The sequence below is a fragment of the Ranitomeya variabilis genome, chromosome 5 (genome assembly GCF_051348905.1).
Source record: "Ranitomeya variabilis isolate aRanVar5 chromosome 5, aRanVar5.hap1, whole genome shotgun sequence".
NCBI lineage: Eukaryota > Metazoa > Chordata > Amphibia > Anura > Dendrobatidae > Ranitomeya > Ranitomeya variabilis.
In genome coordinates, this window is record NC_135236.1 from 383696335 (window position 1) to 383721724 (window position 25390).

General features: G+C 44.0%; 1 protein-coding gene across 4 annotated transcripts in view; it reads right to left on the reverse strand.

Moving 5' to 3' along the window:
- ST7 (suppression of tumorigenicity 7) overlaps nucleotides 1–25390 on the reverse strand; it is a 184695-nt gene that overhangs the window by 50867 nt on the left and 108438 nt on the right. For 2 of the 4 annotated variants that reach the window (XM_077265011.1, XM_077265009.1), the window contains exons 6-12: nucleotides 23920–23995; nucleotides 21559–21713; nucleotides 16992–17089; nucleotides 8956–9070; nucleotides 8272–8344; nucleotides 4343–4445; nucleotides 2088–2238 (exon numbers count right to left, since the gene is read on the reverse strand). In XM_077265011.1, coding sequence (XP_077121126.1) covers nucleotides 2088–2238; nucleotides 4343–4445; nucleotides 8272–8344; nucleotides 8956–9070; nucleotides 16992–17089; nucleotides 21559–21713; nucleotides 23920–23995 — 771 coding nt within the window. The remainder of the gene's footprint in view (nucleotides 1–2087; nucleotides 2239–4342; nucleotides 4446–8271; nucleotides 8345–8955; nucleotides 9071–16991; nucleotides 17090–21558; nucleotides 21714–23919; nucleotides 23996–25390) is intronic. The other 2 variants (XM_077265012.1, XM_077265010.1) reach the window with 1 other exon arrangement.

The following is a 25390-nucleotide window of genomic DNA, read 5'->3' on the forward strand; positions in this document are numbered from 1 at the left end:
CAAGTATTAGGCTGAGGGTGCCAATATTTTTGTCTGGCCCATTTTTGGAGTTTTGTGTGAAATGATCAATGTTTTGCTTTTTGCTTAATTCTCTTTTGTGTTTTTTCATTTAAGACAAATTAAATGAAGATAATAATACCAAAGAATTTGTGATTGCAATCATTTTCAGGAAGAAACGGAGTATTATCTGACAGAATTGTAGTGGTGTCAATACTTTTGGCCACAACTGTAACTCCTCATACTCCCCTGTTCGCGCTGATCACCAGCAGCACAGGGGAGAATGATGAGAGCTGTTTTCAGCACCCCACCCAGTGCCAGAGAACAGCGCTTACTGTACCACTGCTTCTCAGGCGCCAGTGTGTGTGGTACTGATGCGGCACATGGTTGTCACACGCATGCCACAAGTATTACACACATGGACACTGACATCTTCTGTACCGTTTTTATTCCAGTACTGGAAATATCAGGACGTATGAAACCGGGCTTAAAAGTGTTTTCACAGCAAAAATGCACTAAGAGCATAAAATCCACACATGCCTAGATCAATAAAGTTTTAGCAAAGCTAAATAATTGGAAGTATTCCAAAACAAAGGTAGTGTTATTTAAAGGAAACGGGTCCCCAGTTTTTGTGACGCAAGACTTTGGGAACAACGTGGATGACTGAGAGACGTCATCCACTTAGAGGCAGTGCGTGAAAGGACGACGCCAGTGCTGATCACAATGTAGAGAGACCCATTGGACCGGACTGTGTAATTTACATACCAAGCGAGACAACTATAAAAACACTCATTTGGAGGTGTACAGGGTCACATCTGAGGATATAAAGGGGCTGCAGGAACCCCATTCTTATGATCTTAAAAGGTCTAACTGCTAACAGGTTCCTTTTAAATCATGACATACCAAAAAAAGAAGCAGTTGAAAAAAAGCCAAAACAAAACGATAGAACACATGGAAAAAACAGTGACCACATTTCGCAAATTGGTGCAGAGAATCTGTATTATCAAACATGCACCAAATACTCACTGTGAGGATTGCTTTTATTTGTTCATTTAAGGCCATCAAAATGATATCGTATAAGCCTAGAACCATTGTGGCCTCATTTATGTGGGTTTCCAACAAAAAGGGAGACTTTACATGATGATGAACCCAGACAACACAGCACCCCATCTGCTGCCATGCACTAGGATAAGGCCCTCACGTTGCTCCAAGCTTGGCTTATGTCTTGCACATAGAGTGCTATGGAAGGAGGCTAAAACAGACAGACAGTCCTATTGTATGATTATCGGGGTGTCTTACAGAATGAATACTTATAATATCTGCGTATACTAATACAGCGACTGCCTGGACCCCTATTCATTATTTTTCTGATTGGTATTTGTTGTGTTGTTTGCTTTGATAATAAAAGATATGCAAAACTACAGGCATTGCAAATACAGCAAAACTCAGACTATGAGCGAGAATGAAGAATTGGTATCTTACACAGGGCTGCCTCTGGCTGTGCCACGTTATTTTATGTTACACTGGTTGACAAGCTCCGCTTTAGTCGGTTCACCATGCACCATTCCCCAGCAAAACTTGCAAAGAAATTGTTCCATAAATGCAATTTTTGCTTTAAATGCATCAGCACATTGTAGTTTACAGGCTTTCTTTATGGTCGGACATGAAAACCAGGGGGTAGGATTACATGCACTAAGGTACAATAACCTGGAATTGCAGGTACAGGGATTGCGATAACTGATTTATATAGGGGAATATAGCGAGTCACACATTTATATAAAACTCAATGTAGTTTCCTACACTAGGTCTTGTAGAACGATAGCATGTCAGAGGACGGTAACTATGGTTTATATAGGCTAATACTTTCCACTACAGAAAGGACTAGGACGTGAAGTTTAATGATGTCTGACAGCGATGGAGGTCATGTGAAATCCTGTCCAGTCTTCCTTACAAAGGGACGATTAGAACACGCAATAGTTGGCAGATTTCGGGTCATATATCCATATTGTGGTGCCTCGCAGACAACCTACAGTTTGCTTTATGCCATGAACTACAGGCCTATAGGATTTAGAAAGGAATAATATACTTACTCCCTTCCCACGTACAATGTAAGAGATTTAAAGCTCCCTCGACCCTTTTCCAGTGTTGAAGGTGAAAGAAAGCGTATGCTATTGCTTCACTGTCCCCTCTCTTCAGGATGTGTTCTGGGGGCAGTATTAAACTTTTCATTTCAAGAAGGTACTAAGAAACAAAATAAAAAAATAAATAAAGAGAGCTATGTAAAAGAGATATTAGTTACATGAAAGATGAATGAAATCCAAGAAAGGTGTCTGTACTCTATATTGGCATCATAAGTTGGACCACACATTTCCAAAAAAGTCGGGCTTACTATACAGCTCTGGCAAAAATTAAGCGACCACTGCAAAATGTTCGGATAGTCTGATTTTTCTCTTTATAGGTATATTTTTGAGTAAAATGTAAATTGTTAATTTATTCTATAAACTTCTGATAACATGTCTCCGAATTTCCAAGCAATAAATTTTGTATTTTTTTCTGTCAAAATTAAAGAAAAATGGTCACAATTAAAAAAAAAAAATGTATATATATTGATTTACATTGTACTGTAAATGACTGTGCGGAACTGCAGTGTTTCTGCACGGAAAAATCCGCTGCGGATCCGCACTAAATCTGCATCGTGTGCACACAGCCTTAGGGTGCTGTCAGATGGACGTATAAATCAGACCAAGATCGGAAGGCAGTGCTTGTACCAGCAGGCGGCACTCCAGCTCCGAGCACGACAACTGTATAGACATACAGGAAGCGGTTATGCTCAGGTAGGGAGAGTCCGGCCAGTCCATACACTGCATTCTTATCTCGGGCAAATTTATAAAGCCGTCTGACTGCATCCCAAGAGGTTCACACAAATCTTAAATTGTAGAGAAAAGGAAAAAGCATCCTACGCCAAGTGGTATAGGCAGGACATCACAGCTTCTTAAGGGTAAAGGGTTCTAAGTTTGGTTCAATAGACCTGTGAGAAATACATTTTTTGCAGCAGCTTTAACCACTTAACATCCAATGACTGACATAGTCCGTCATTAGACGCCTCCGGCGATGAGCCTGCATCTTTTCCGGTCAAATGACAACTGATCTGATCAACTGACATGTGCCCGTAACAGCCTCAAGTGGAATCGCGATTCACCAGCGGCTGTTAACATGTTAAATGCCGCTGTCAAACGCTGACAGCGGCATTTAACATGCATGTGCAGGAAGCGCGTCATTACCTCCTACCTTCGGCGCCCGTGTCAAAGGTTTTTAAAAATATTAAAAAAATTACTAAAAAATAAAGTTCAAATCACCCCCCTTTCACCCCATTCAAAATAAAACAATAAGAAAATCAAATCTGCACATATTTGGTATTGCCGCGTTCAGAATTGCCCGATCTATCAACAAAAAAAAAAAAAGGATTAATCCAATCGGTAAACTGTAGCGAGAAAAAAAATCGAAATGCCAGAATTACTTTTTTTGGTCGCTGCAACATTGCAATAAAATGCAATAACGGGCGATCAAAAGATCATAACTATACCAAAATGTATCAATAAAAACGTCAGATCGGCGCACCAAAAATATGTCCTCACCCAACCCCAGATCCCAAAAACCAGACGCTACGGGTTTCAGAAAATGGCAACTTTTTTTTTTTTTTAACAGACTTTGGAATTGTTTTCACCACTTAAATAAAGAACCTAGACATATTTGGTGTCTATGAACTTATAATGACCTGGAGAATCATAATGGCAGGTCAGTTTTAGCATTTAGTGAACCTGGCAAAAAAGCCAAACAAAAAAAAACTGTGGGATTGCCACTTTCTTTGCAATTTCACCGCACTTGGAATTTTTTTACTGTTTTCTAGTACACTACATGGTAAAACCAATGGTGTCGTTCAAAAGTACAACTTGTCCTGCAAAAAACAAGCCCTCACATGGCCATTTTGACCAAATCATAAAAAAAAAAAAAAAAAAAGTTATGGCTCTGGGAAGAAGGGGAGCAAAAAATGAAAATGCAAAACCAAAAATACCCCTGGTTGTTAAGGGGTTAATATAACAATAAGACAGAGGGGAAAATAAGTATTTGATACACTGCCGATTTTGCAAGTTTTCCCACCTACAAAGTGTGCCTACGATAAAAATTACAGACCTCTCCCTTCTTTGTAGGTGGGAAAACTTGCAAAATCGGCAGTGTATCAAATACTTATTTTCCCCACTGTAGGTAACTTTTCGGCTGCAGTAATGCTATAAATGGACCGGAATTGAGACATTAAAGCCATTATGATCCATACTGATTTACGTACTTTTGGCACATGTGGATTAAACTCCACCGCCCTATGAATTGCTTCTACAGCATTCATTTCTGCTGTGCTGAGCCCTCGCCGTGATGCGGCTTCTGGGGAGAATCTGAAAAAGAACAAAAACAGGTATCACCAATTAAGAGAAAGCTCTATACAAGAAATGGCACTTGGCCTAATGTACAGTGGTATTTATGGATTTAGGCACGTTCTAACTCTTATTTTTTTTTCTAAAGTCACTATTTCCCCCTGTCTGACAGTGACAATCACACACCAGTACAATGTATACATTCTGGTCATTTCATGGAGGGCTTCCTAGCACTTTATGCTCAGAATGGTGCTCCATGCAGCTGGAGTTGGTAGCTCTATTCTGTTCTGCTCTGCTGGTCACTACCTGCCCACGCTACCGGCACAGAAATGGCTATAGTATATAGGAAAGAAACCAGACCATGCAATCTCTTCCTCACCTCACACCTCACGGCTAACTCCAGAGCTGTACTTGGCAGGCAGACACCACAGGAAAAGCTGTGACAATCATTCCCCTGCCCTCCCAAGCTGGAGTCGCTGTGTAGGGAGGAGAGATGTTGCAGGTACTGGTCGATCTACAGGACAAAAGGAATAAAAACGAAAATTACTTGCACTTCTATGAGTGCACACATTGAACAGCATGCTGCCTCACAATACTGGCTGTGCCTGGCCTATGCCCAAGAGTAGCTGCTGTGTATAGGTTTTTCCTGCCATTATCCATTCCTTGGATTATCTGAACTACAGCAGCATCGGAATAAACTAGAAATTAATAAGACGTTGTTATCTTACCTCCTTGCTTAGAAAAAATATACAAAAAAAAAAAGTGACATTTCATCAGAATATTTGGATCTGTTAAAAAGCTAGGTATAGCAATATTGGGATTAAAACATAACTTAATATGAGAGAAAACACACCGGCGCTAGAAGAAACACTAAAGCTGCTGATACCAAGACAAGCACTGTGCTGGCTATGTCCAGACCCAAAAGGGTCATACAATAAAACTCAAAAGAAACAGAATGGTACCGCGCAATGGTAAAAGTGATGGCCAATTATAAATTCTTCCTGGCCCTTATGATGCTATGCCCACATAAAGGCTACTAGGTCATGATTCCATAGTGATTCTTTTAAACAATGCAGACTAATTGCCGCTAATGTGCATAGAAAGCTCTAAGGTCAATGGTAAACAAAATGCATCCAGTAACTAGTTGTAAATACGGTTGGATGATCTCTTCAATTAATAACGTGGTTATCCCAATTAGCCGCTAATCGTGACTGTACCCCTACTGTCACTGTCAATAACACATAACACATAAGCTTAGTAGTGCACCTACTTGATAATTGGTGGGTCCGGTTTAGGGTCCTACAGTCTTTGTTCAAACCGCAAGTGGTGCGCTGCTGATTCCTCCCTCAAGGAAGAAGGACGCGATCCTTCGAAACGTGTTGGTTAGTGTTTTGGCTCCAGCGAGGCTCCTTAGCCTAGTGACGTCGCACGCTGTTAGCGGACGTTCCTCCTCCCCGCCCTTTCTTTTCGAGCATCCAGCGGCGCTGCCAGCCGGGGCGTCTCTGGCTCTGCACGGCTCGTGCACCCACTACATGCACCTTTGAGGTTATTAAATGAAGAGATCATCCAACCGTATTTACAACTAGTTACTGGATGCATTTTGTTTACCATTGACCTTAGAGCTTTCTATGCACATTAGCGGCAATTAGAGTCTGCATTGTTTAAAAGAATCACTATGGAATCATGACCTAGTAGCCTTTATGTGGGCATAGCATCATAAGGGCCAGGAAGAATTTATAATTGGCCATCACTTTTAGCGCGGTACCATTCTGTTTCTTTTGAGTTATAACTTAATATGCTCTTATAGCAAAAGGTTAAAAACCAGACACACGGCATATAACAAAACCTGAATGCCATAAACCAGGTAGTTTATCACAGTAACTTACTAAATATTAACACTACAGCCAAGGGGGTTTAAGGAAAAAGAAAAAACACATTATCCCCTAAATATAACAGGTTTTGTTATATGTGGTGTGCCTGGTTTTTAATCTTTTGCTATAAGAGCATATTAAAAAATATGTTTTAATCCTATCTCAGCCTTCTTTTCTGCTCGCTTTCTAAAACTGAACATGGACAAAACAGAATTCATCACCTTTGCCCCGTCTCACTCCACCCCTCCACCAGACCTATCCATCTACGTCAATGGCTGCTCACTTTCCCCAGTCCCACACACCTGATGCCTCGGGGTGATCCTCGACTCTGCCCTCTCTTTCAAGCCACATATCCAAGCCCTTGCCTCCTCCTGCCATCTTAAACTCAAAAATATTTCCCGGATCCGCGCATTCCTTAACCGCGACACCACAAAAACACTAGTACATGCCCTTATCTCCCACCTTGACTACTGCAACCTCCTACTCTCTGGCCTCCCCTCTAGCAGTCTGGCACCACTCCAATCCGTCCTACACTCTGCTGCCTGATTAATCTACCTGTCCCCCCGCTATTCCCCAGCCTCTCCCTTATGCCAGGCCCTTCACTGGCTTCCTATCACCCAGAGACTCCAGTTCAAAACCCTTACAATGACATACAAAGCCATCCACAACCTGTCTCCTCCATACATTTGTGACATGGTCTCCCAGTACTTACCTACACGCAACCTCCGATGCTCTCAAAATCTCCTTCTCTGCTCCCCTCATCTCTTCTTCCCAGAACCGCATCCAAGACTTCTTTAGTGCTTCCGCCATACTCTGGAACTCTCTACCCCAACACATCAGACTCTCGCCTACCATACAAACCTTCAAAAAGAACCTGAAGACTCACCTCTTCCAATAAGCCTACAGCCTGCAGTGATATTCAACCTACTGAACCACCACACAATCAGCTCTACCCTCTCCTAGTGTATCCTCACCCATCCCCTGCAGACTGTGAGCCCTCGAGGGCAGGGTCCTCACTCCTTATGTACCTATGTCCCTTGTTTTTTGCTCATATTTAATGCATTTGTCTATATTTGCCCCCTTTTTCACATGTAAAGCGCCATGGAATAAATGGCGCTATAAAAATGTATAATAATAATCCCAATATTGCTATACCTATCTTTTTAAAAACTGGGAACCCGGTCTTTGTCCTCCGGTTTTAAGTTTATTCTTCGAAAAAAAATAATAATTTGCTAATTATTTGCCACAAAGCTACTGCAGCGGGATCTCTCAGGATTGCAATTAGTAGCAAATACAGAAACTTTGGAGCCGTCTATATCCAGGCTAGTAGAAGCCACACAATAGTGCTCCAAAGCATGAACATAGAGAGAAGTGTGGGAAGTGTGCTGCAATCTCTTTGTAAAATATTCTGATGACTTTTCATTTTAATAAATAGGTTGATCTATGTAGGTTTTAAAAAAAAAGGGGCACAGTTTAGTATCAGTTTAATATCCTCACTGGTGCTGGTCCTGCTGATCACAGAGCCTCAGCTCACAGAAGCAATCGTGTAAATGTAGACTAGCAGTGTAGTGTTAAAGGTAACCAGTCGTGTCCAGAAACGCCATTTACCTGCAGCTATAGGGTTAATTTGCAGGTAAAGAGCATTAAAATCATGCCTACCTACCCTACAGAAACAGCAACTACAGGGAGAAAATCAACTAATTTCCTGGAAACGAGCAGCTGCAGGGAGAATATAAAAGCTTTGTTTTCCCCCTGTACCCGCTGCTCAAGCAAGCCTGCCAGACATTATTTTAGCGCCATTTACAGGCAGATTATCTCGATCTGCAGGTAAATAGCGTTTCAAGACACAACAGGTTCCCTTGTAATGAATGGGGTTGCAGGAATAATATTTTCCTGTTTCCAAATAATTTCCTGTCCAGTACAGAGGGATCAGTGATGTTCTGCAAAAACAAAACGTGACAATGTGTAACACTTACTTGTCTGATACTGCTCGTGCTTTTAGCAATGCAGCTGTGTAACATATTGTGGCAGATTTAGGTAAACTTATATCTGGAATCAAAAAAGAAATTCAAGAATAATTACTAAGTAAGTCAGTCTAGTACCATATATGCAGAGCACACGTGCCATGGTTCACAATCCGCAAAATTAAAATCAAATTCTGCGTGTAAAAGTGTAATTAGATATATAAAATTATATATATGAAAATATATCTAACAAATGGTCATTGGCCCACTGAGAAAAACTACATGGGACGCAATGTATACATGATAGTTTTATTAAAGGGAAACACCACCATGGACAACGCCTAGTCATACCTTTCTAAACGTTCCCGTTAAAATCTTTGCCAACAGAATGCCCTAAGGGTATGGAAAGTCAATGCCAGGCTTGCTGAGCAGGAAATCAAATAAAGAAGAGAGGTTACAGTCAGGACACTGACTCTTCACCACTCCAGCTCCGCCCGCGTGACTATTGGTGAATGGTGCGCATGGTAAATGCCTTCTATTTATCCAGTATAGTAAAGCACACCGTTATAACAAGTGGAAGCTTCCAAATACAGATATCTATGGAATTAATTTTTTCTGTGACTTTCTGAATGGTGAGAATTCAAAAGACATAAAACATGGTGCACGACGATGAGAGTGTAAGAGACGTGAACTCACCATCATACTTTGCTAAAACTGCTTGTACGTCTGCATACGCCTGGAGCTCGAGCAAAGCTTCTAACAAATTCTCATGAATATTGAACATACTGAGAAGTGGGAACTCCTTCATTAACTAGAAGAAATCAGAAACCACAAACACACTAGCCTTAGTGACACACTTGAGGATAACTCCATTAGGTCCGAGAGGCATCGAAATGCTGCAGTCAATTAGAATGATGATGATAAACATCTGCCGGGTATCTTATAAAATATAGACAATTAGGAGGCCATTAATTATAAATGCACTATTTTTTTTTTTTATACTATCACTTTAGAATTGATATAGCGATAAATCAAATCAGCTCATGGAATACAAACTGGTTCCTAGGTGCAGTTTTAAAAAATACAGACAAAAATGAAATCCCAGTAGCAAGCCAATGTGGACGCTTCTCCCCAGTAGAGGTAACCCGACAGATTGGACAGAACAAATACTGCTGCATGTCATTTAACATCTGGCGAAACGCTGTGGCTTTTGTCATATACTAAAGCCACAAATCTGGTACAAAAAGTTACTGGGTAAAAGGAAAAAAAACAACAAGAAAGCACTAATGCCTTTTTTACATTCAAGCTCTTTGCCCCAAATGTACCGTATATTCTCGAGTATAAGTCGACCCGAGTATAAGCCGAGGTGCCTAATTTTACCATGAAAAACTGAAAAAACTTATTGTATAAATTGTCCCCTCATCCCTATTCTGATATGCATGGCTCCCCATCCTCGTTCTTGTATGCATGGCTCCCCATCCCCGTCCTTGTACGCATGGCTCCCCATCCCCGTCCATGTACGCATGGCTCCCCATCCCCGTCCTTGTACGCATGGCTCCCCATCCCCGTCCTTGTACGCATGGCTCCCCATCCCCGTCCTTGTACGCATGGCTCCCCATCCCCGTCCTTGTACGCATGGCTCCCCATCCCCGTCCTTGTACGCATGGCTCCCCATCCTTGTACGCATGGCTCCCCATCCCCGTATGCATGGCTCCCTGTCCCCGTCCTTGTATGCATGGCTCCCCATCCCCTTCCTTGTATGCATGGCTCCCTGTCCCCGTCCTTGTATGCATGGCTCCCCATCCCCATCCTTGTATGCATGGCTCCCCATCCCCTTCCTTGCATGCATGGCTCCCCATCCCCTTTCTTGTATGTATGGCTCCCTGTTGTGAATTTGGATTCTGGGCTCCCCCGGTGGCTACTGGTGGAATTGAACTTGTGACATCATCTTCCCTGTTCACCTGTTCTGATTAGATCTGGGTGTCGCTATATACCTGGCTTCTCTGTTAGATGCTTGCCGGTCAACAATGTTATCAGAAGCCTCTCTGTGCTTGTTCCTGCTCCCAGACATCTACTAGATAAGTTGGGCATTCGTCCATGTTTTGTTTTTGTATTTTGGTTCCAGTTCACAGCTGCAGTTTCGTTACTGTGTCTGGAAAGCTCTTGTTGATCAGGAATTGCCACTCTGGTATTATGAGTTAATGCCAGAGTCCTAAAGTAATTTCTGGATGTGTTTTGTTAGGGTTTTCTACTGACCATGAAAGTATGCTTTCTGTCTTCTGCTATCTAGAAAGCGGACCTCAAATTTGCTAAAACTATTTTCCTGCTGCGTTTGTTGTTTCATCTCATATCACCGCCAATATATGTGGGGGGCTTCTGTCTCCTTTTTTGGGCATTTCTCTAGAGGTGAGTCAGGTCTTATATTTCCCTCTGCTAGCATTATTTAGTTCTCCGGCCGGCGCTGGGCATATAGGGATAAAAAGTAGGACATGCTACCTGGCTACTTCTAGATGATGCGGTAGGTTTAGTTCATGGTCAGTATAGTGCTTATGCTAGTTCTCTGGCCATGGAGATCATGACAGTTTGACCGGCCCACTAAAGGGTTAAAATCCTTGGCTGAGAAAGGAGAGAAATAAGAAGTCTGCTGAGAGTTTTTTTTTTTTTTTTTTTTTCTCTGTGCTCTTAATTGGATCACTTGCCAGTCTGTCTATTCTGCAGTCTTTCTTTTTTTTCTCTCTCCTTATAATCTTTGAATGGCTTTGTGTTCACCTGTTAATAATGGATCTTCAGAGTGTAACTGCAGGTTTGAATAATCTCACCACGAAAGTACAAAATTTGCAAGATTTTATTATTCATGCTCCGGTATCTGAGCCGAGAATTCCTTTGCCGGAATTCTTCTCAGGGAATAGATCTAGCTTTCAGAATTTTAGAAATAATTGTAGGCTATTTTTGTCCCTGAAATCTCGTTCTGCTGGAGACCCTGCACAGCAGGTTGGGATTGTGATTTCCTTGCTCCGCGGCGACCCTCAAGACTGGGCTTTTGCATTGGCACCAGGGGATCCTGCGTTGCGCAATGTGGATGCGTTTTTTTTGGCCTTGGGCTTGCTGTATGAGGAACCTCATTTGGAACTTCAGGCAGAAAAAACTTTGATGTCCCTATCGCAGGGGCAAGATGAAGCTGAAATTTACTGCCAAAGATTCCGTAAATGGTCTGTGCTTACTCAGTGGAATGAGTGTGCCTTGGCGGCTACTTTCAGAGAGGGTCTCTCTGATGCCATTAAGGATGTTATGGTGGGGTTCCCTGTGCCTGCGGGTCTGAATGAGTCCATGACAATGGCCATTCAGATCGATAGGCGTCTGCGGGAGCGCAAACCAGTGCACCATCTGGCGGTGTCCACTGAGAAGACGCCAGAAAGCATGCAGTGTGATAGAATTCTGTCCAGAAGCGAGCGGCAGAATTTTAGACGGAAAAATGGGTTGTGTTTCTATTGTGGGGATTCTACTCATGTTATATCAGCATGCTCTAAGCGTACTAAAAAGCTTGATAAATCCGTTTCCATTGGCACTTTACAGTCTAAATTTATTTTGTCTGTGACCCTGATTTGCTCTTTGTCATCTATTACTACTGACGCCTATATCGACTCTGGCGCCGCTTTGAGTCTTATGGATTGGTCCTTTGCCAATCGTTGTGGGTATGATTTAGAGCCTTTGGAAACTCTTATTCCTCTGAAGGGGATTGACTCCACCCCATTGGCTAATAATAAACCACAATACTGGACACAAGTGACTATGTGTATTAATCCGGATCACCAGGAGACTATTCGTTTTCTGGTGCTGTATAATCTACATGATGATTTGGTGCTGGGATTGCCATGGCTGCAGTCTCACAACCCAGTCCTTGACTGGAGAGCTATGTCTGTGTTGAGCTGGGGATGTAAGGGGACTCATGGGGACGTACCTTTGGTGTCCATTTCATCATCTATTCCCTCTGAAATCCCTGAGTTCCTGTCTGATTATCGTGACGTCTTTGAAGAACCCAAGCTGGGTTCACTACCTCCGCACCGTGAGTGCGATTGTGCTATAGATTTAATTCCGGGTAGTAAATACCCAAAGGGTCGTTTATTTAATCTGTCTGTGCCTGAACATACTGCTATGCGAGAATATATAAAGGAGTCCTTGGAAAAGGGACATATTCGTCCATCGTCATCTCCCTTAGGAGCCGGTTTTTTCTTTGTGTCAAAAAAAGACGGCTCTTTGAGACCATGTATTGATTATCGGCTTTTGAATAAAATCACGGTTAAATATCAATACCCATTGCCGTTGCTGACTGATTTGTTTGCTCGCATAAAGGGGGCCAAGTGGTTCTCTAAGATTGATCTCCGTGGGGCGTATAATTTGGTGCGGATCAGGCAGGGGGATGAGTGGAAAACCGCATTTAATACGCCCGAGGGCCACTTTGAGTATTTGGTGATGCCTTTTGGTCTTTCTAATGCCCCTTTAGTCTTCCAGTCCTTTATGCATGATATTTTCCGCGATTTTTTGGATAAATTTATGATAGTGTATCTGGATGATATTCTGATTTTTTCGGATGACTGGGACTCTCATGTCCGGCAAGTTAAGAGGGTTTTTCAGGTTTTGCGGTCTAATTCTCTGTGTGTCAAGGGTTCTAAGTGCGTTTTTGGGGTTCAGAGAATTTCCTTTTTGGGATATATTTTTTCTCCCTCTTCCATTGAGATGGATCCTGTCAAGGTTCAAGCTATTTGTGATTGGACGCAGCCCTCTTCTCTTAAAAGTCTTCAGAAATTTTTGGGCTTTGCCAACTTTTATCGTCGATTTATTTCTGGTTTTTCGGATGTCGTTAAGCCATTGACCGATTTGACTAGACAGGGTGCTGATGTTGCTAATTGGTCCCCTGATGCTGTGGAGGCCTTTCAGGAGCTTAAGCGCTGTTTTTCTTCTGCCCCTGTGTTGCGTCAGCCTGATGTGACTCTTCCTTTTCAGGTTGAGGTCGACGCTTCTGAGATCGGAGCTGGGGCAGTGTTGTCGCAGAAAAGTTCTGACTGCGCCGTGATGAGGCCTTGTGCCTTCTTTTCCCGTAAATTTTCGCCCGCTGAGCGGAATTATGATGTTGGGAATCGGGAGCTTTTGGCCATGAAGTGGGCGTTTGAGGAGTGGCGCCATTGGCTCGAGGGGGCCAGACATCAGGTGGTGGTATTGACTGACCACAAAAATTTGATTTATCTTGAGACCGCCAGGCGCCTGAATCCTAGACAGGCGCGCTGGTCATTATTTTTTTCTCGGTTTAATTTTGTGGTATCGTACCTACCAGGTTCTAAGAATGTTAAGGCGGATGCCCTTTCTAGGAGTTTTGAGCCTGATTCACCTGGCAACTCTGACCCCACAGGTATTCTTAAGGAGGGAGTTATCTTGTCAGCCGTTTCTCCAGACCTGCGGCGGGCCTTGCAGGAGTTTCAGGCGGATAGACCGGATCGTTGTCCGCCTGATAGGCTGTTTGTTCCTGATGATTGGACCAGTAAAGTCATCTCTGAGGTGCATTCTTCTGCGTTGGCAGGTCATCCTGGAATTTTTGGTACCAGGGATTTGGTGGCAAGATCCTTCTGGTGGCCTTCCCTGTCACGAGATGTGCGAGGCTTTGTGCAGTCTTGTGACGTTTGTGCTCGGGCCAAGCCTTGTTGTTCTCGGGCTAGTGGATTATTGTTGCCCTTGCCTATTCCTAAGAGGCCTTGGACACACATCTCGATGGATTTTATTTCAGATCTGCCTGTTTCTCAGAAGATGTCTGTCATCTGGGTGGTGTGTGACCGTTTTTCTAAGATGGTTCATTTGGTTCCCCTGCCCAAATTGCCTTCTTCTTCCGAGTTGGTGCCCCTGTTTTTTCAAAATGTTGTTCGTTTGCATGGTATTCCTGAGAATATCGTTTCTGACAGAGGAACCCAATTTGTGTCTAGATTTTGGCGGGCATTTTGTGCTAGGATGGGCATAGATTTGTCTTTTTCGTCTGCTTTTCACCCTCAGACTAATGGCCAGACCGAGCGGACTAATCAGACCCTGGAGACATATCTGAGGTGTTTTGTGTCTGCTGACCAGGATGATTGGGTTGCTTTTTTGCCATTGGCGGAGTTCGCCCTCAATAATCGGGCCAGCTCTGCCACCTTGGTTTCCCCGTTTTTCTGTAATTCGGGGTTCCATCCTCGATTTTCCTCCGGTCAGATGGAATCCTCGGATTGTCCTGGAGTGGATGCGGTGGTGGAGAGATTGCATCATATCTGGGGGCAGGTGATGGACAATTTAAAGTTGTCCCAGGAGAAGACTCAGCTTTTTGCCAACCGTCACCGTCGTGTTGGTCCTCGGCTTTGTGTTGGAGATTTGGTGTGGTTGTCTTCTCGTTTTGTCCCTATGAGGGTCTCATCTCCTAAGTTTAAGCCTCGGTTCATCGGTCCGTATAAAATATTGGAGATTCTTAACCCTGTTTCCTTCCGTTTGGACCTCCCTGCATCCTTTTCTATTCATAACGTTTTTCATCGGTCGTTATTGCGCAGGTATGAGGCACCGGTTGTGCCTTCCGTTGAGCCTCCTGCTCCGGTGTTGGTTGAGGGTGAGTTGGAGTACGTTGTGGAAAAAATCCTAGACTCCCGTGTTTCCAGACGGAGACTCCAGTATCTGGTCAAGTGGAAGGGATATGGCCAGGAGGATAATTCTTGGGTCACTGCATCTGATGTTCATGCCTCTGATCTGGTTCGTGCCTTTCATAGGGCCCATCCTGATCGCCCTGGTGGTTCTGGTGAGGGTTCGGTGCCCCCTCCTTGAGGGGGGGGTACTGTTGTGAATTTGGATTCTGGGCTCCCCCGGTGGCTACTGGTGGAATTGAACTTGTGACATCATCTTCCCTGTTCACCTGTTCTGATTAGATCTGGGTGTCGCTATATACCTGGCTTCTCTGTTAGATGCTTGCCGGTCAACAATGTTATCAGAAGCCTCTCTGTGCTTGTTCCTGCTCCCAGACATCTACTAGATAAGTTGGGCATTCGTCCATGTTTTGTTTTTGTATTTTGGTTCCAGTTCACAGCTGCAGTTTCGTTACTGTGTCTGGAAAGCTCTTGTTGATCAGGAATTGCCACTCTGGTATTATGAGTTAATGCCAGAGTCCTAAAGTAATTTCTGGATGTGTTTTGTTAGGGTTTTCTACTGACCATGAAAGTATGCTTTCTGTCTTCTGCTATCTAGAAAGCGGACCTCAAATTTGCTAAAACTATTTTCCTGCTGCGTTTGTTGTTTCATCTCATATCACCGCCAATATATGTGGGGGGCTTCTGTCTCCTTTTTTGGGCATTTCTCTAGAGGTGAGTCAGGTCTTATATTTCCCTCTGCTAGCATTATTTAGTTCTCCGGCCGGCGCTGGGCATATAGGGATAAAAAGTAGGACATGCTACCTGGCTACTTCTAGATGATGCGGTAGGTTTAGTTCATGGTCAGTATAGTTACATCTTCCAAGAGCTTGTTCCTATAGAGGCTTATGCTAGTTCTCTGGCCATGGAGATCATGACAGCTCCCCATCCCCTTCCTTGTATGCATGGCTCCCCGTCCCTGTCCTTGTATGCATGGCTCCCCATCCCCTTTCTTGTATGCATGGCTCCCCATCCCCTTCCTTGTATGTATGGCTCCCCATCCCCGTCCTTGTATGCATGGCTCCCCATCCCCATCCTTGTATGCATGGCTCCCCATCCCCGTCCTTGTATGCATGGCACCCCGTCCTATCTTAGTATGCATGGCTCCCTGTCCCCGTCCTTGTATGCATGGCTCCCCATCCCCTTCCTTGTATGTATGGCTCCCCATCCTTGTATGCATGGCTCCCCATCCCCGTCCTTGTATGCATGGCACCCCGTCCCATCTTAGTATGCATGGCTCCCTATCCCCGTCCTTGTATGCATGGCTCCCCATTCCCATCCTTGTATGCATGGCTGCCGATCCCCGTCCTTGTATGCATGGCTCCCCATCCCCATCCTTGTATGCATGGCTCCCCATCCCCATCCTTGTATGCATGGCTCCCCATCCCTGTCCTAGTATGCATGGCTCCCTGTCCCTTGTATGTATGGCTCTCTATCCCCGTCCTTGTATACATGGCTCCCCCATCCCCATATGCATGGCTCCCCGTCCCCATCCTAGTATGCATGGCTCCCCATCCCTGTATGCATGGCTCCTTATCCCTGTCCTTGTATGTATGGTTCCTATATATTAAAAACAAACAAACAAAAAAAAAAAAACACATCCTACTTACCTTCCTGCATCTCGTTCTGGCACCAGCAGCTCTTCCGCTGAGCAATCATGTGTCCCCACTCATTAAAGTAATGAATTTTCACTCCACACCTATGGGAGTGGAGAGGGGTAAATATTCATTACTTTAATGAGCGGGGGACACGTGATTGCTCGGCGGAAGACTGGCACTGGAAGGAGATGCAGCGAGATGCAGCTACGGGCACAGTTACAGCCGCCGGCTCCTGCCTCTGTGATCCGCTGCTCCCCCTCCCTCCCGTCTTTCTGGACAATGACTCGTGTATAAGCCGTTTGGGGTTTCAGCACACAAAAAAAATGTGCTGAAAGACTCGGTTTTTACACGAGTATATACGGTATAGAAACGTCAAACGTTCTTTAGGCACAAAACACCGGCTAATGGAATGGTCCCATCAAAAAGTCTTGGCATATAGCACACTTACATCTCTCATCATTTTAACGGCTTCCCTTGTTCTTCCGAGCTTCCGTGCACACATAGCTAATCTTCTTTTAATGTACACCAACACATTAGTGTCTCGTCCTGAAACATTAAAAGTGGAACTCAGATGTACTGTATATACCAAGCCCATGTTCAAGAGATAAATGCAGATTAATTTCTTTACCATCATCTGCAAGACTAGATCAAATGTGAAGAATGGCAAACGGGCGAAACAACGCTGAGCCCCTGGGTACCTAGGGTCACTAAGGCCTGAGAACTTACTACCGTTTATTATTAAGTTCACTGTATAACCACTGTATGCAGTAAGGAATGCCCCGTGTATTGTGTAGTGACACTCGGTTAAAAGGGTTTACAAAATTGCTTTGCTATAGCCACACCAGTGCATGGATTGTGTCTGATGCTACAGCTCAGCTCTATCGAAGTGAATCATAAGCGTCCAAAATAAACCTCTAGTACCCCAAATGCATGCGGATATATAAAATAAAGTGAGCTATTGCTTCACATCCTCAGATCTGCTCAGGTCTGTGTGGACAGGCTGCAGCTGTGACATCACTACCACAGAGCGTGTGATCACTGCAGACAATCATAGGACTCTGTGGTAATGCCAATGTAGATGGAACAAGCCACCAAGTCCATTGATCGCCTCCAGAGATCATGTGTAGCTGTGAGGTCACCACTGAAGCTGGTCAGCAAAATCTGGTACAACGGCGGAGCAGAAGAGTGATTATATTATTTATACATCTTCATGCTTTGGGGAAATGAAAAGTACATCCCAGACATGTATTCGTGAAGTTGTATATGGTCCACTTAAAATGGGGCTGAGTTACAACACCAGACAATCCATGGACAAACGTGGAGTTGCTTCTAAATAAAGGCAGCTATGTTTGCTTAATCCTGGACGACTCCTCAGACTGAATGCCCATACGGTGAAATTGTGGTCAACTCTGGGACGTGCACCTATGACAAGAAAGGGAAACCATATTTCCACCCTTTTTCTGGTTTCATATGGCACACAGTGGCCCCACCTGATTACATAGTGGCTGATCCATCAACACCTCCCATCCTGATGGTATTAGTCCCCCCCCCCCCCCACACACACATTTATGGCATAGTTCAGGGATAAGCCAATTTTTTCTGAATGGGAAAACTCAGTTTTATTGCTGAAATGTGCATTTTAAAGTACATGTTAATCAGATATGGCATTATCTGTTTAAGTTAATGGCTTGAAAAAAATGGACCCTTCCCTGTTAATACATCAACACAAATTATACATACACAATGGGGAAAATAAGTATTTCATACACTGCTGATTCTGCAAGTTTTCCCACCTATAAAGAATGGAGAGGTCTGCAATTTTTATAGTAAGTACACTAAAACTGTGAGAGACAAATAGGGGGGGGGGGTCACATTGTAGGATTTTTACATAATCATTTGCATTTTATTGCATGAAATAAGTATGTGATACAATAGAAAAACAGAACTTAATATTTAGTATGGAAATCTTTGCTTGCAGTTACAGAAGTCAGACATTTCCTGTTGTTCTTGACCAAGTTTGCACACACTGCAGCAGGGATTTTTGCCCACTGCTCTACACAGATCTTCTCCAGATCTTTCAGGGTTAGGGCTGTCACTGAGCAACATTGAGTTTTAACTCCCTCCAAAGATTTTCTATTGGGTTCAATTCTGGAGACTAGGCCACTCAAGGACCTTGAAAAGGTTCATAGGGAGCCACTTCTTAGGTGCTCTGGCTGTGTGTTTCAGGTCATCGTCATGAAGGAAGACCCAGCCATGACCCATCCTCAATGCTCTTACTGAGGGAAGGAGATTTTTGGCTAAAATCTTGCGATACATGACATCATCCAGGCTCTCTTCAATACGGTGCAGTCGTCTTGTCCCCATTGCAGAAAAGCACACCTAAAGTATGAATTTTCCCCACCATGCTTCACAGTTGTGATAGTGTTCTTAGGGTTGCACTCATCCTTCTACTTCCTCCAAACATGGCAGTGGGTTTGATACCAAAAAGTTCTATTTTGGTCTCATCTGACCAAATGACAGTCTCCTATGTCTCCTCTGGATAATCCAGATGGTCATTGGTGAACTTCATATGGGCCTGGACATGTGGTGGCGTGAGCAGAGGGACCTTCCAGGCTCTCCAGGATTTTAATCCATGACGGCATATGTTGTGAAATTGGATTCTGGGCTCCCCCGGTGGCCACTGGTGGAATTGAACTTGTGTGCATCATCCTCTCTGTTCACCTGTTCCCATCAGGATGTGGGAGTCTCTATATAACCTTGCTCCTCTGTCAGTTTCATGCCGGTCAACAATGTAATCAGAAGCCTTTCTTTGCATGTTCCTGCTTCTAGACAACTCCCAGCTAAGTTGGACTTTCGTCCTTGTTTGTTTTTGCATTTTGTTCCAGTTCACAGCTGCTGTTTCGTTACTGTGTCTGGAAAGCTCTTGTGATCTGAAATTGCCACTCTGGTGTTATGAGTTAATACTAGAGTCTTAAAGTAATTTCTGGATGGTGTTTTGATAGGGTTTTCAGCTGACCATGAAAGTGCCCTTTCTGTCTTCCTGCTATCTAGTAAGCGGACCTCGATTTTGCTAAACCTATTTTCATACTACGTTTGTCATGTCATCTAAAATCACCGCCAATATATGTGGGGGCCTCTGTCTGCCTTTTGGGGAAATTTCTCTAGAGGTGAGCCAGGACTGTATTTTCCTCTGCTAGGATTAGTTAGTCCTCCGGCTGGCGCTGGGCGTCTAGGGATAAAACGTAGGCACGCTACCCGGCCACTGTTAATTGTGCGGCAGGTTTAGTTCATGGTCAGTTTAGATTCCATCTTCCAAGAGCTAGTTCTTATATATGCTGGGCTATGTTCTCTCGCCATTGAGAATCATGACAGGCATAGTGTGTTACTAATGGTAATGTTTAAGGCTGTGGTCCCAGCTCTGTTCAAGTAAATGACCATGTCCTCCCATGTAGTTCTGGGAGGTCAGCAATCTTTTCTCAGAATCGTCCTTATCCCACGAGGCAAGATTTTGCATGGAGCCCCAGACGGAGGAAGATTGACAGTCATCTTGTGCTTCTTCCATTTTGTAATAATTGTGCCAATAGTTGTTGCCTTGTCACCAAGCTGCTTGCCTATTGTCCTGTAGCCCATCTCAGCCTTGTGCTGTTCTTGGCCATGGTGGAGAGGTTGGACTGTGATTGAGTGTATGAACAGGAGTCTTTCATACAGGTAACAAGTTCAAACAGGTGTAATTAATACAGGTAATGAGTGAAGAGTAAGAGGGCTTCTTAAAGAAAAACTGACAGGTCCGTAAGTGCCAGAATTCAAATATTTATTTCATGCAACAAAATGCAAAATAATTACCGTATTTTCCGGCGTATAAGACGACTGGGCGTATAAGACGACCCCCCAACTTTACCAGTTAAAAAATAAAATCTTCTTAAAAGTCGGGGGTCTTCTTATACACCCTATGTCGTCTTATAGGGCCGGTGAATATGTGCCTTTTGGGGGGGGGGGAGTGATCCTGATGAGGACGAGGGGGCGTCTCACAGGAAAGTGAGTATCCCCCATTACCTTATCATAGCGCTGCAGCGTGGGGTCTCTGTGCTGGGAGCGGCGGCTGCTGTGCTGTGCTGTGCTGTGCTGTGCTGTGGCGGCTCCTCTTCTGCAGTGTGGGGCCTCTGGTGCTGTGGGGCGGTGGCGGCGGCGTATCTTCATACAGTCGGGGCTCCTCCGGCATCTCAAAGACTGGAAGCCCCGCCGGCAACTCCATGGGTACAATGCGGTCAGGTGGCCTCCGGGAAAATGGCCGCTGCTCAGATTCAGATCTCGTCCCGAGATCTCGGGAGACGAGATCTGAATCTGAGCAGTGGCCATTTTCCCGGAGGCAGCTCAATAGGTGCGATGCGGTGGCCCGGCCGCTGGGGGCTGCGCATGCTCAGATTCAGATCTCAACGAGATCTGAATCTAAGCAGCGGCCATTTTCCCGGAGGCCAGCGCATTGTACCGATGGAGTTGCCGGCGGGGCTTCCAGGCTGAGATGCCGGAGGAGCCCCGACTGCATGAAGATACGCCGCCGCCGCCACCGCCCCACAGGCCCCACACTGCAGAAGAGGAGCCGCCACAGCACAGCAGCCGCCGCCGCTCCCAGCACAGAGACCCCACGCTGCAGCGCTATGATAAGGTAATGGGGGATACTCACTTTTCTGTGAGACGCCCCCTCGTCGTCATCAGGATCACTCCCCCCCCCACCCACCATATACACCCGGCGTACAAGGCGATTCCCGGCGTACAAGACGACCCCCGACTTTTAAGAAGATTTTCAGGGGTTAAAAAGTCGTCTTGTACGCCGGAAAATACGGTATGTAAAAATCATACAATGAGATTTCTGGATTTTTTTTTCAGATTTGGTCTCTCTCTCAGTTGAAGTGTACCTACGATAAAAATTACAGACATCTCCATTCTTTGTAGGTGGGAAAAGCTGCAAAGTCGTTAGTGTATCAAATATTAGAGAAACTATAACAGGGGGCTCTTACGGTGTTGTGCTTCATACTGAGCTCCATGGTGCTGTAATTGTTGGCTTCGTCTGTAGCAGCCTTCCCCAGCCTTCAATGCTTGCTTAAATAATTTCTCTGCTTCCACAATTGTCGTGGCCTCTTCCTCGGCCAGGAGAATAAATGCCGTGGCACATCTGTGCTCAGAACAAAAAGAAAAAAAAAGAAAGAAAATCAATGACATTAAAAGGGTATTCTCATATCCAAGATCCTATCCCTATATTCAATATGTAGTAGGTGTAATAATAATAATAATAATAATAATAATAATAATAATAATAATAATAATATTAATAGCAAACACCTCCAATTAGAAATTTAGTATAGTTTTTTTTTTTTAATTCATGGTGTCTCTTTCCTCATGTGCAGGCATTGCAGGACCTTAGGTTTCCATGGTTACAACCACTAGCAACTAGCTAACTGTCACTTTATCAGTGGATGTAACCATGGATACCCAAGGTCCTGCAACACCTGCACATGAGTAAAGAGTCATGGTGAATAAAAAAAAAAAAAAACACAAAACTATACTACATTTCTAATTGGAGGTATTTGCGAATATCACTATTACACCTATTAAATATTGGGATAGGAGCATGTAGATGAGAATACCCCTTTAAAGTTTTATGTTGGTTCTACCACTTAATATGTACAGAACCTTATCTGTATCAATGAGGTGCTGCAAGCTTAGCTTCAGTGACAAGCGGTGAAGTCACTGAAGATCCGTTCCCAGGCTCACTTCACTGTGAGCCGGAATGATGAACTGCGGTGATCTCAATGAAATCACCTCAAGAGTTTTCTCATGGTGCTCACGGTGATCTCATGGAGGTCAGTGCAGTTCATCGTCCAGGCTCACAGTGAACTGCGCTTGCAGCACCTCATTGTGTCCTGCTTTATAGCATGAACGGTCACATCATGGCACCATTCATGTTGAAAACTGGATTACGGCATGGGACAGAATGATTTATCTGCACTTCGGCCATGTGTTTTTTTGTTTTTGTTTTTTACACAGAGGACATGGGCATCAGTGGATTAGGTGTATGGTGAGTATTTGTTTATTATTTTCTGCTTTTTACAGGGGACATGGGCTTCAATAGAACAATAGAATAGGCGTAAGGCGAGTATAACTGCTTTTTTATTTTTAAATAAATGTGTAAAACTGTTTTGTTTTATTTCAAATAAAGGATTTTATTCTTGCTGTATGTTTATTTCAATACTTACTACTATGGTGTTAGTAGCGGGGGCATCTTATAGGCACCTCTCCATTAATAACCCCTGGGCTTGATATCACCTGACAATACAGAGGTGACATCAATCCCAACCCTATTATCCTACTTGTTACTGTCACAGGGTAAATAGGAAGAGCGCCATTTCTGGGGCGGCTGAGGGCTGATGTTGGTAGCCTGGGGGGGGGGGGGGGGGAGAGGGGCAATATCTCTGACCCCTTCCCAGGCTATTAATATCAACCCACAACTGCCTATTTAGCCTTTGCTAGTTTGAATTTATAGGGGGACACCACTATTTTTTTTCTGGGGTCATCCGTAAATTCACCAGGAAAGGCTAAGCAAACAGCTGTGAGCTGTTAATAGCCTGGGGACCTCATGGGGTATTGTCCCTTTGCCCTGATTACTAACATCAGCCCCAAGCTGTGGACTTTCCCTCTGCTTGTTATGAAAATTGCGAAAGAGCCCACACTGTTTTTATTATATTCTTTATTTTACACAAGAGGGACACAGTTGCTGCTGAATAAAACTCCCATCATTGTCTCCTGGTCGAGTTGATCTCAGGGCGAGCAGAAGATAATGAGAGCTGCCTTCAGCACTGGTGTCTGTGAACAGCGCAAACTGTACTGCTTCTTCCCAGGCGCCAGTACATGTCCTGCTGATGACACTTGGATGTCATCCGCGTGTCTTCAGTGTACATGTGTGTGTCATGCATTTTGCGCGTGCTGCACAAAAAAACCTGACATGTCTTCGTTTCTCCACACAGACACATGCACATCACTACTGAATACAAAGGGTGCATGTTGTGCGTCCGTACTTGAGGCCCTTAAAAAATGGACCGCATACGGACACAAAAACGGACATGTGAAGAAGGCCTTCAAGGCGTTTCTACATTTTTTGCATTCTCAGTTTTTTCAAATAATCAGATATAGGAACAAAAATCTAATGTAATTTATTTCATTTAAATAAAATGTATACTGTATGTGCCCTTGTAGAAGACTGCATTTGCAGCAAAAGGTTAGCGTCAGTCCACATCTATGTCACAATGAGTATGTGCAGGGCAGTGCTGAGTGTCCATTCAGGTACAATACATCTAGCACCACTGTTCGGTATAGCTACTCACTCATTCAGTTCTAGTGCTTCATGTGCTGCAGAAATCCTGGCTTGTGGATTTCTTTCTCGCCATGCTTTTTGCATTACTGTTCAATAAAAAGGAAAACTCGATCAGTTATAATTAATTCCACAGAATCACCCTGAGTGTAACCACAATTAGCGCCTCTGTCAAAAAGTCATCTCACAGCAAGATATGGCACCAACTGTCGGAATGAGATGCCAGGGACCCACCAGCAAAGATAACTCAGGGGGCTACTGTTCAGCTACATGTAAATGTCACCAGACCTTCATTCACAAAAGCACCTCTACTTCTATGTAGTAATAAACTGGGTAGTTTATTAATGAATAGGAGTGGTAGACTAGACATGACAGATGGTACAGGGAGCAAGGGACAAGTTGCTAGTTGCCATGATTACTTAACCCCTTTACTACCTTGAGTCCCCCCCCCCCAGAACAAAACATTAATTTTATTTAATAGATCTTTGAATAATAATAACTTCCATAATTAGATGTGTTTAAATAAAATGTTCCTATGCTGAGATAATCTTGTAAATGTGCCCCCGATGTGTACCGTGTAATGACTGTCTGACCGTGCAGGGATATACAACCGCTCCACGGGAGACTAGAAGCTGCCATATACGGATCGGCTCTGCTACATAGAGGCTATGCTCAGATCGTCTCTATGTAGTAGAATTACAGACTTGGTATGAGCGCCGACCACAGGGTGGCGCTCATAGCAATCCGGCATCAACAACCATAGAGGTCTCAAGGAGAGCTCTGGTTTAAATGTTGCTGTCAGAGTTTGACAGCGGCATTTAACTAGTTAATAGGCGTGGGTGGATCGCGATTCCACCCGCGCCTATTGTGGGCACATGTCAGCTGTTCAAAACAGCTGACAAGTCCTGGCTTTGATGTGGGCTCACCGCCGGAGCCCACATCAAAGCGGGGGATACTGACATTGGCGTACTAATATGTCCGATGTCAGTAAGGGGTTAATTTTGCACACTTCATACAGTTTGTGGTTAGGTTCATTTACCCATCTTGAGAGTGTTCAGGGCTATTACAAAGTTCACAGCAGCCTCTTGCATTGCTTAGTAGAGATGGTTGCATTAAAAAAAAACAAACAAAAAAAAAACCTTATTCTACTTCATCAAGTTTTGGAACCAAAAACGCAGCAAAAGGATACATGTGTTTTTTTCAGCTTTTTTTGCACCACCCATTGCTTTCAATGGGTTAAATACGATGAAAAAACACTGAAAGTGACATGCTCCATTCTGCAAGACCCAGGGTTTTGCACAACATTCTGAGGACAAATAAAACCGAGCTGTGTGCATGAGATTTTTGGAATCTCAGACTTTACTGGTACTGTAAAATGCAGAAGAAAATTTGCATTAAAAAACAAACAAACGCAGCAATGTGTGAAAATAGACAAATCGGTTTATCTTCTCTGTGGGGAGTCTGGCCGGGTCTGACAGCAGACT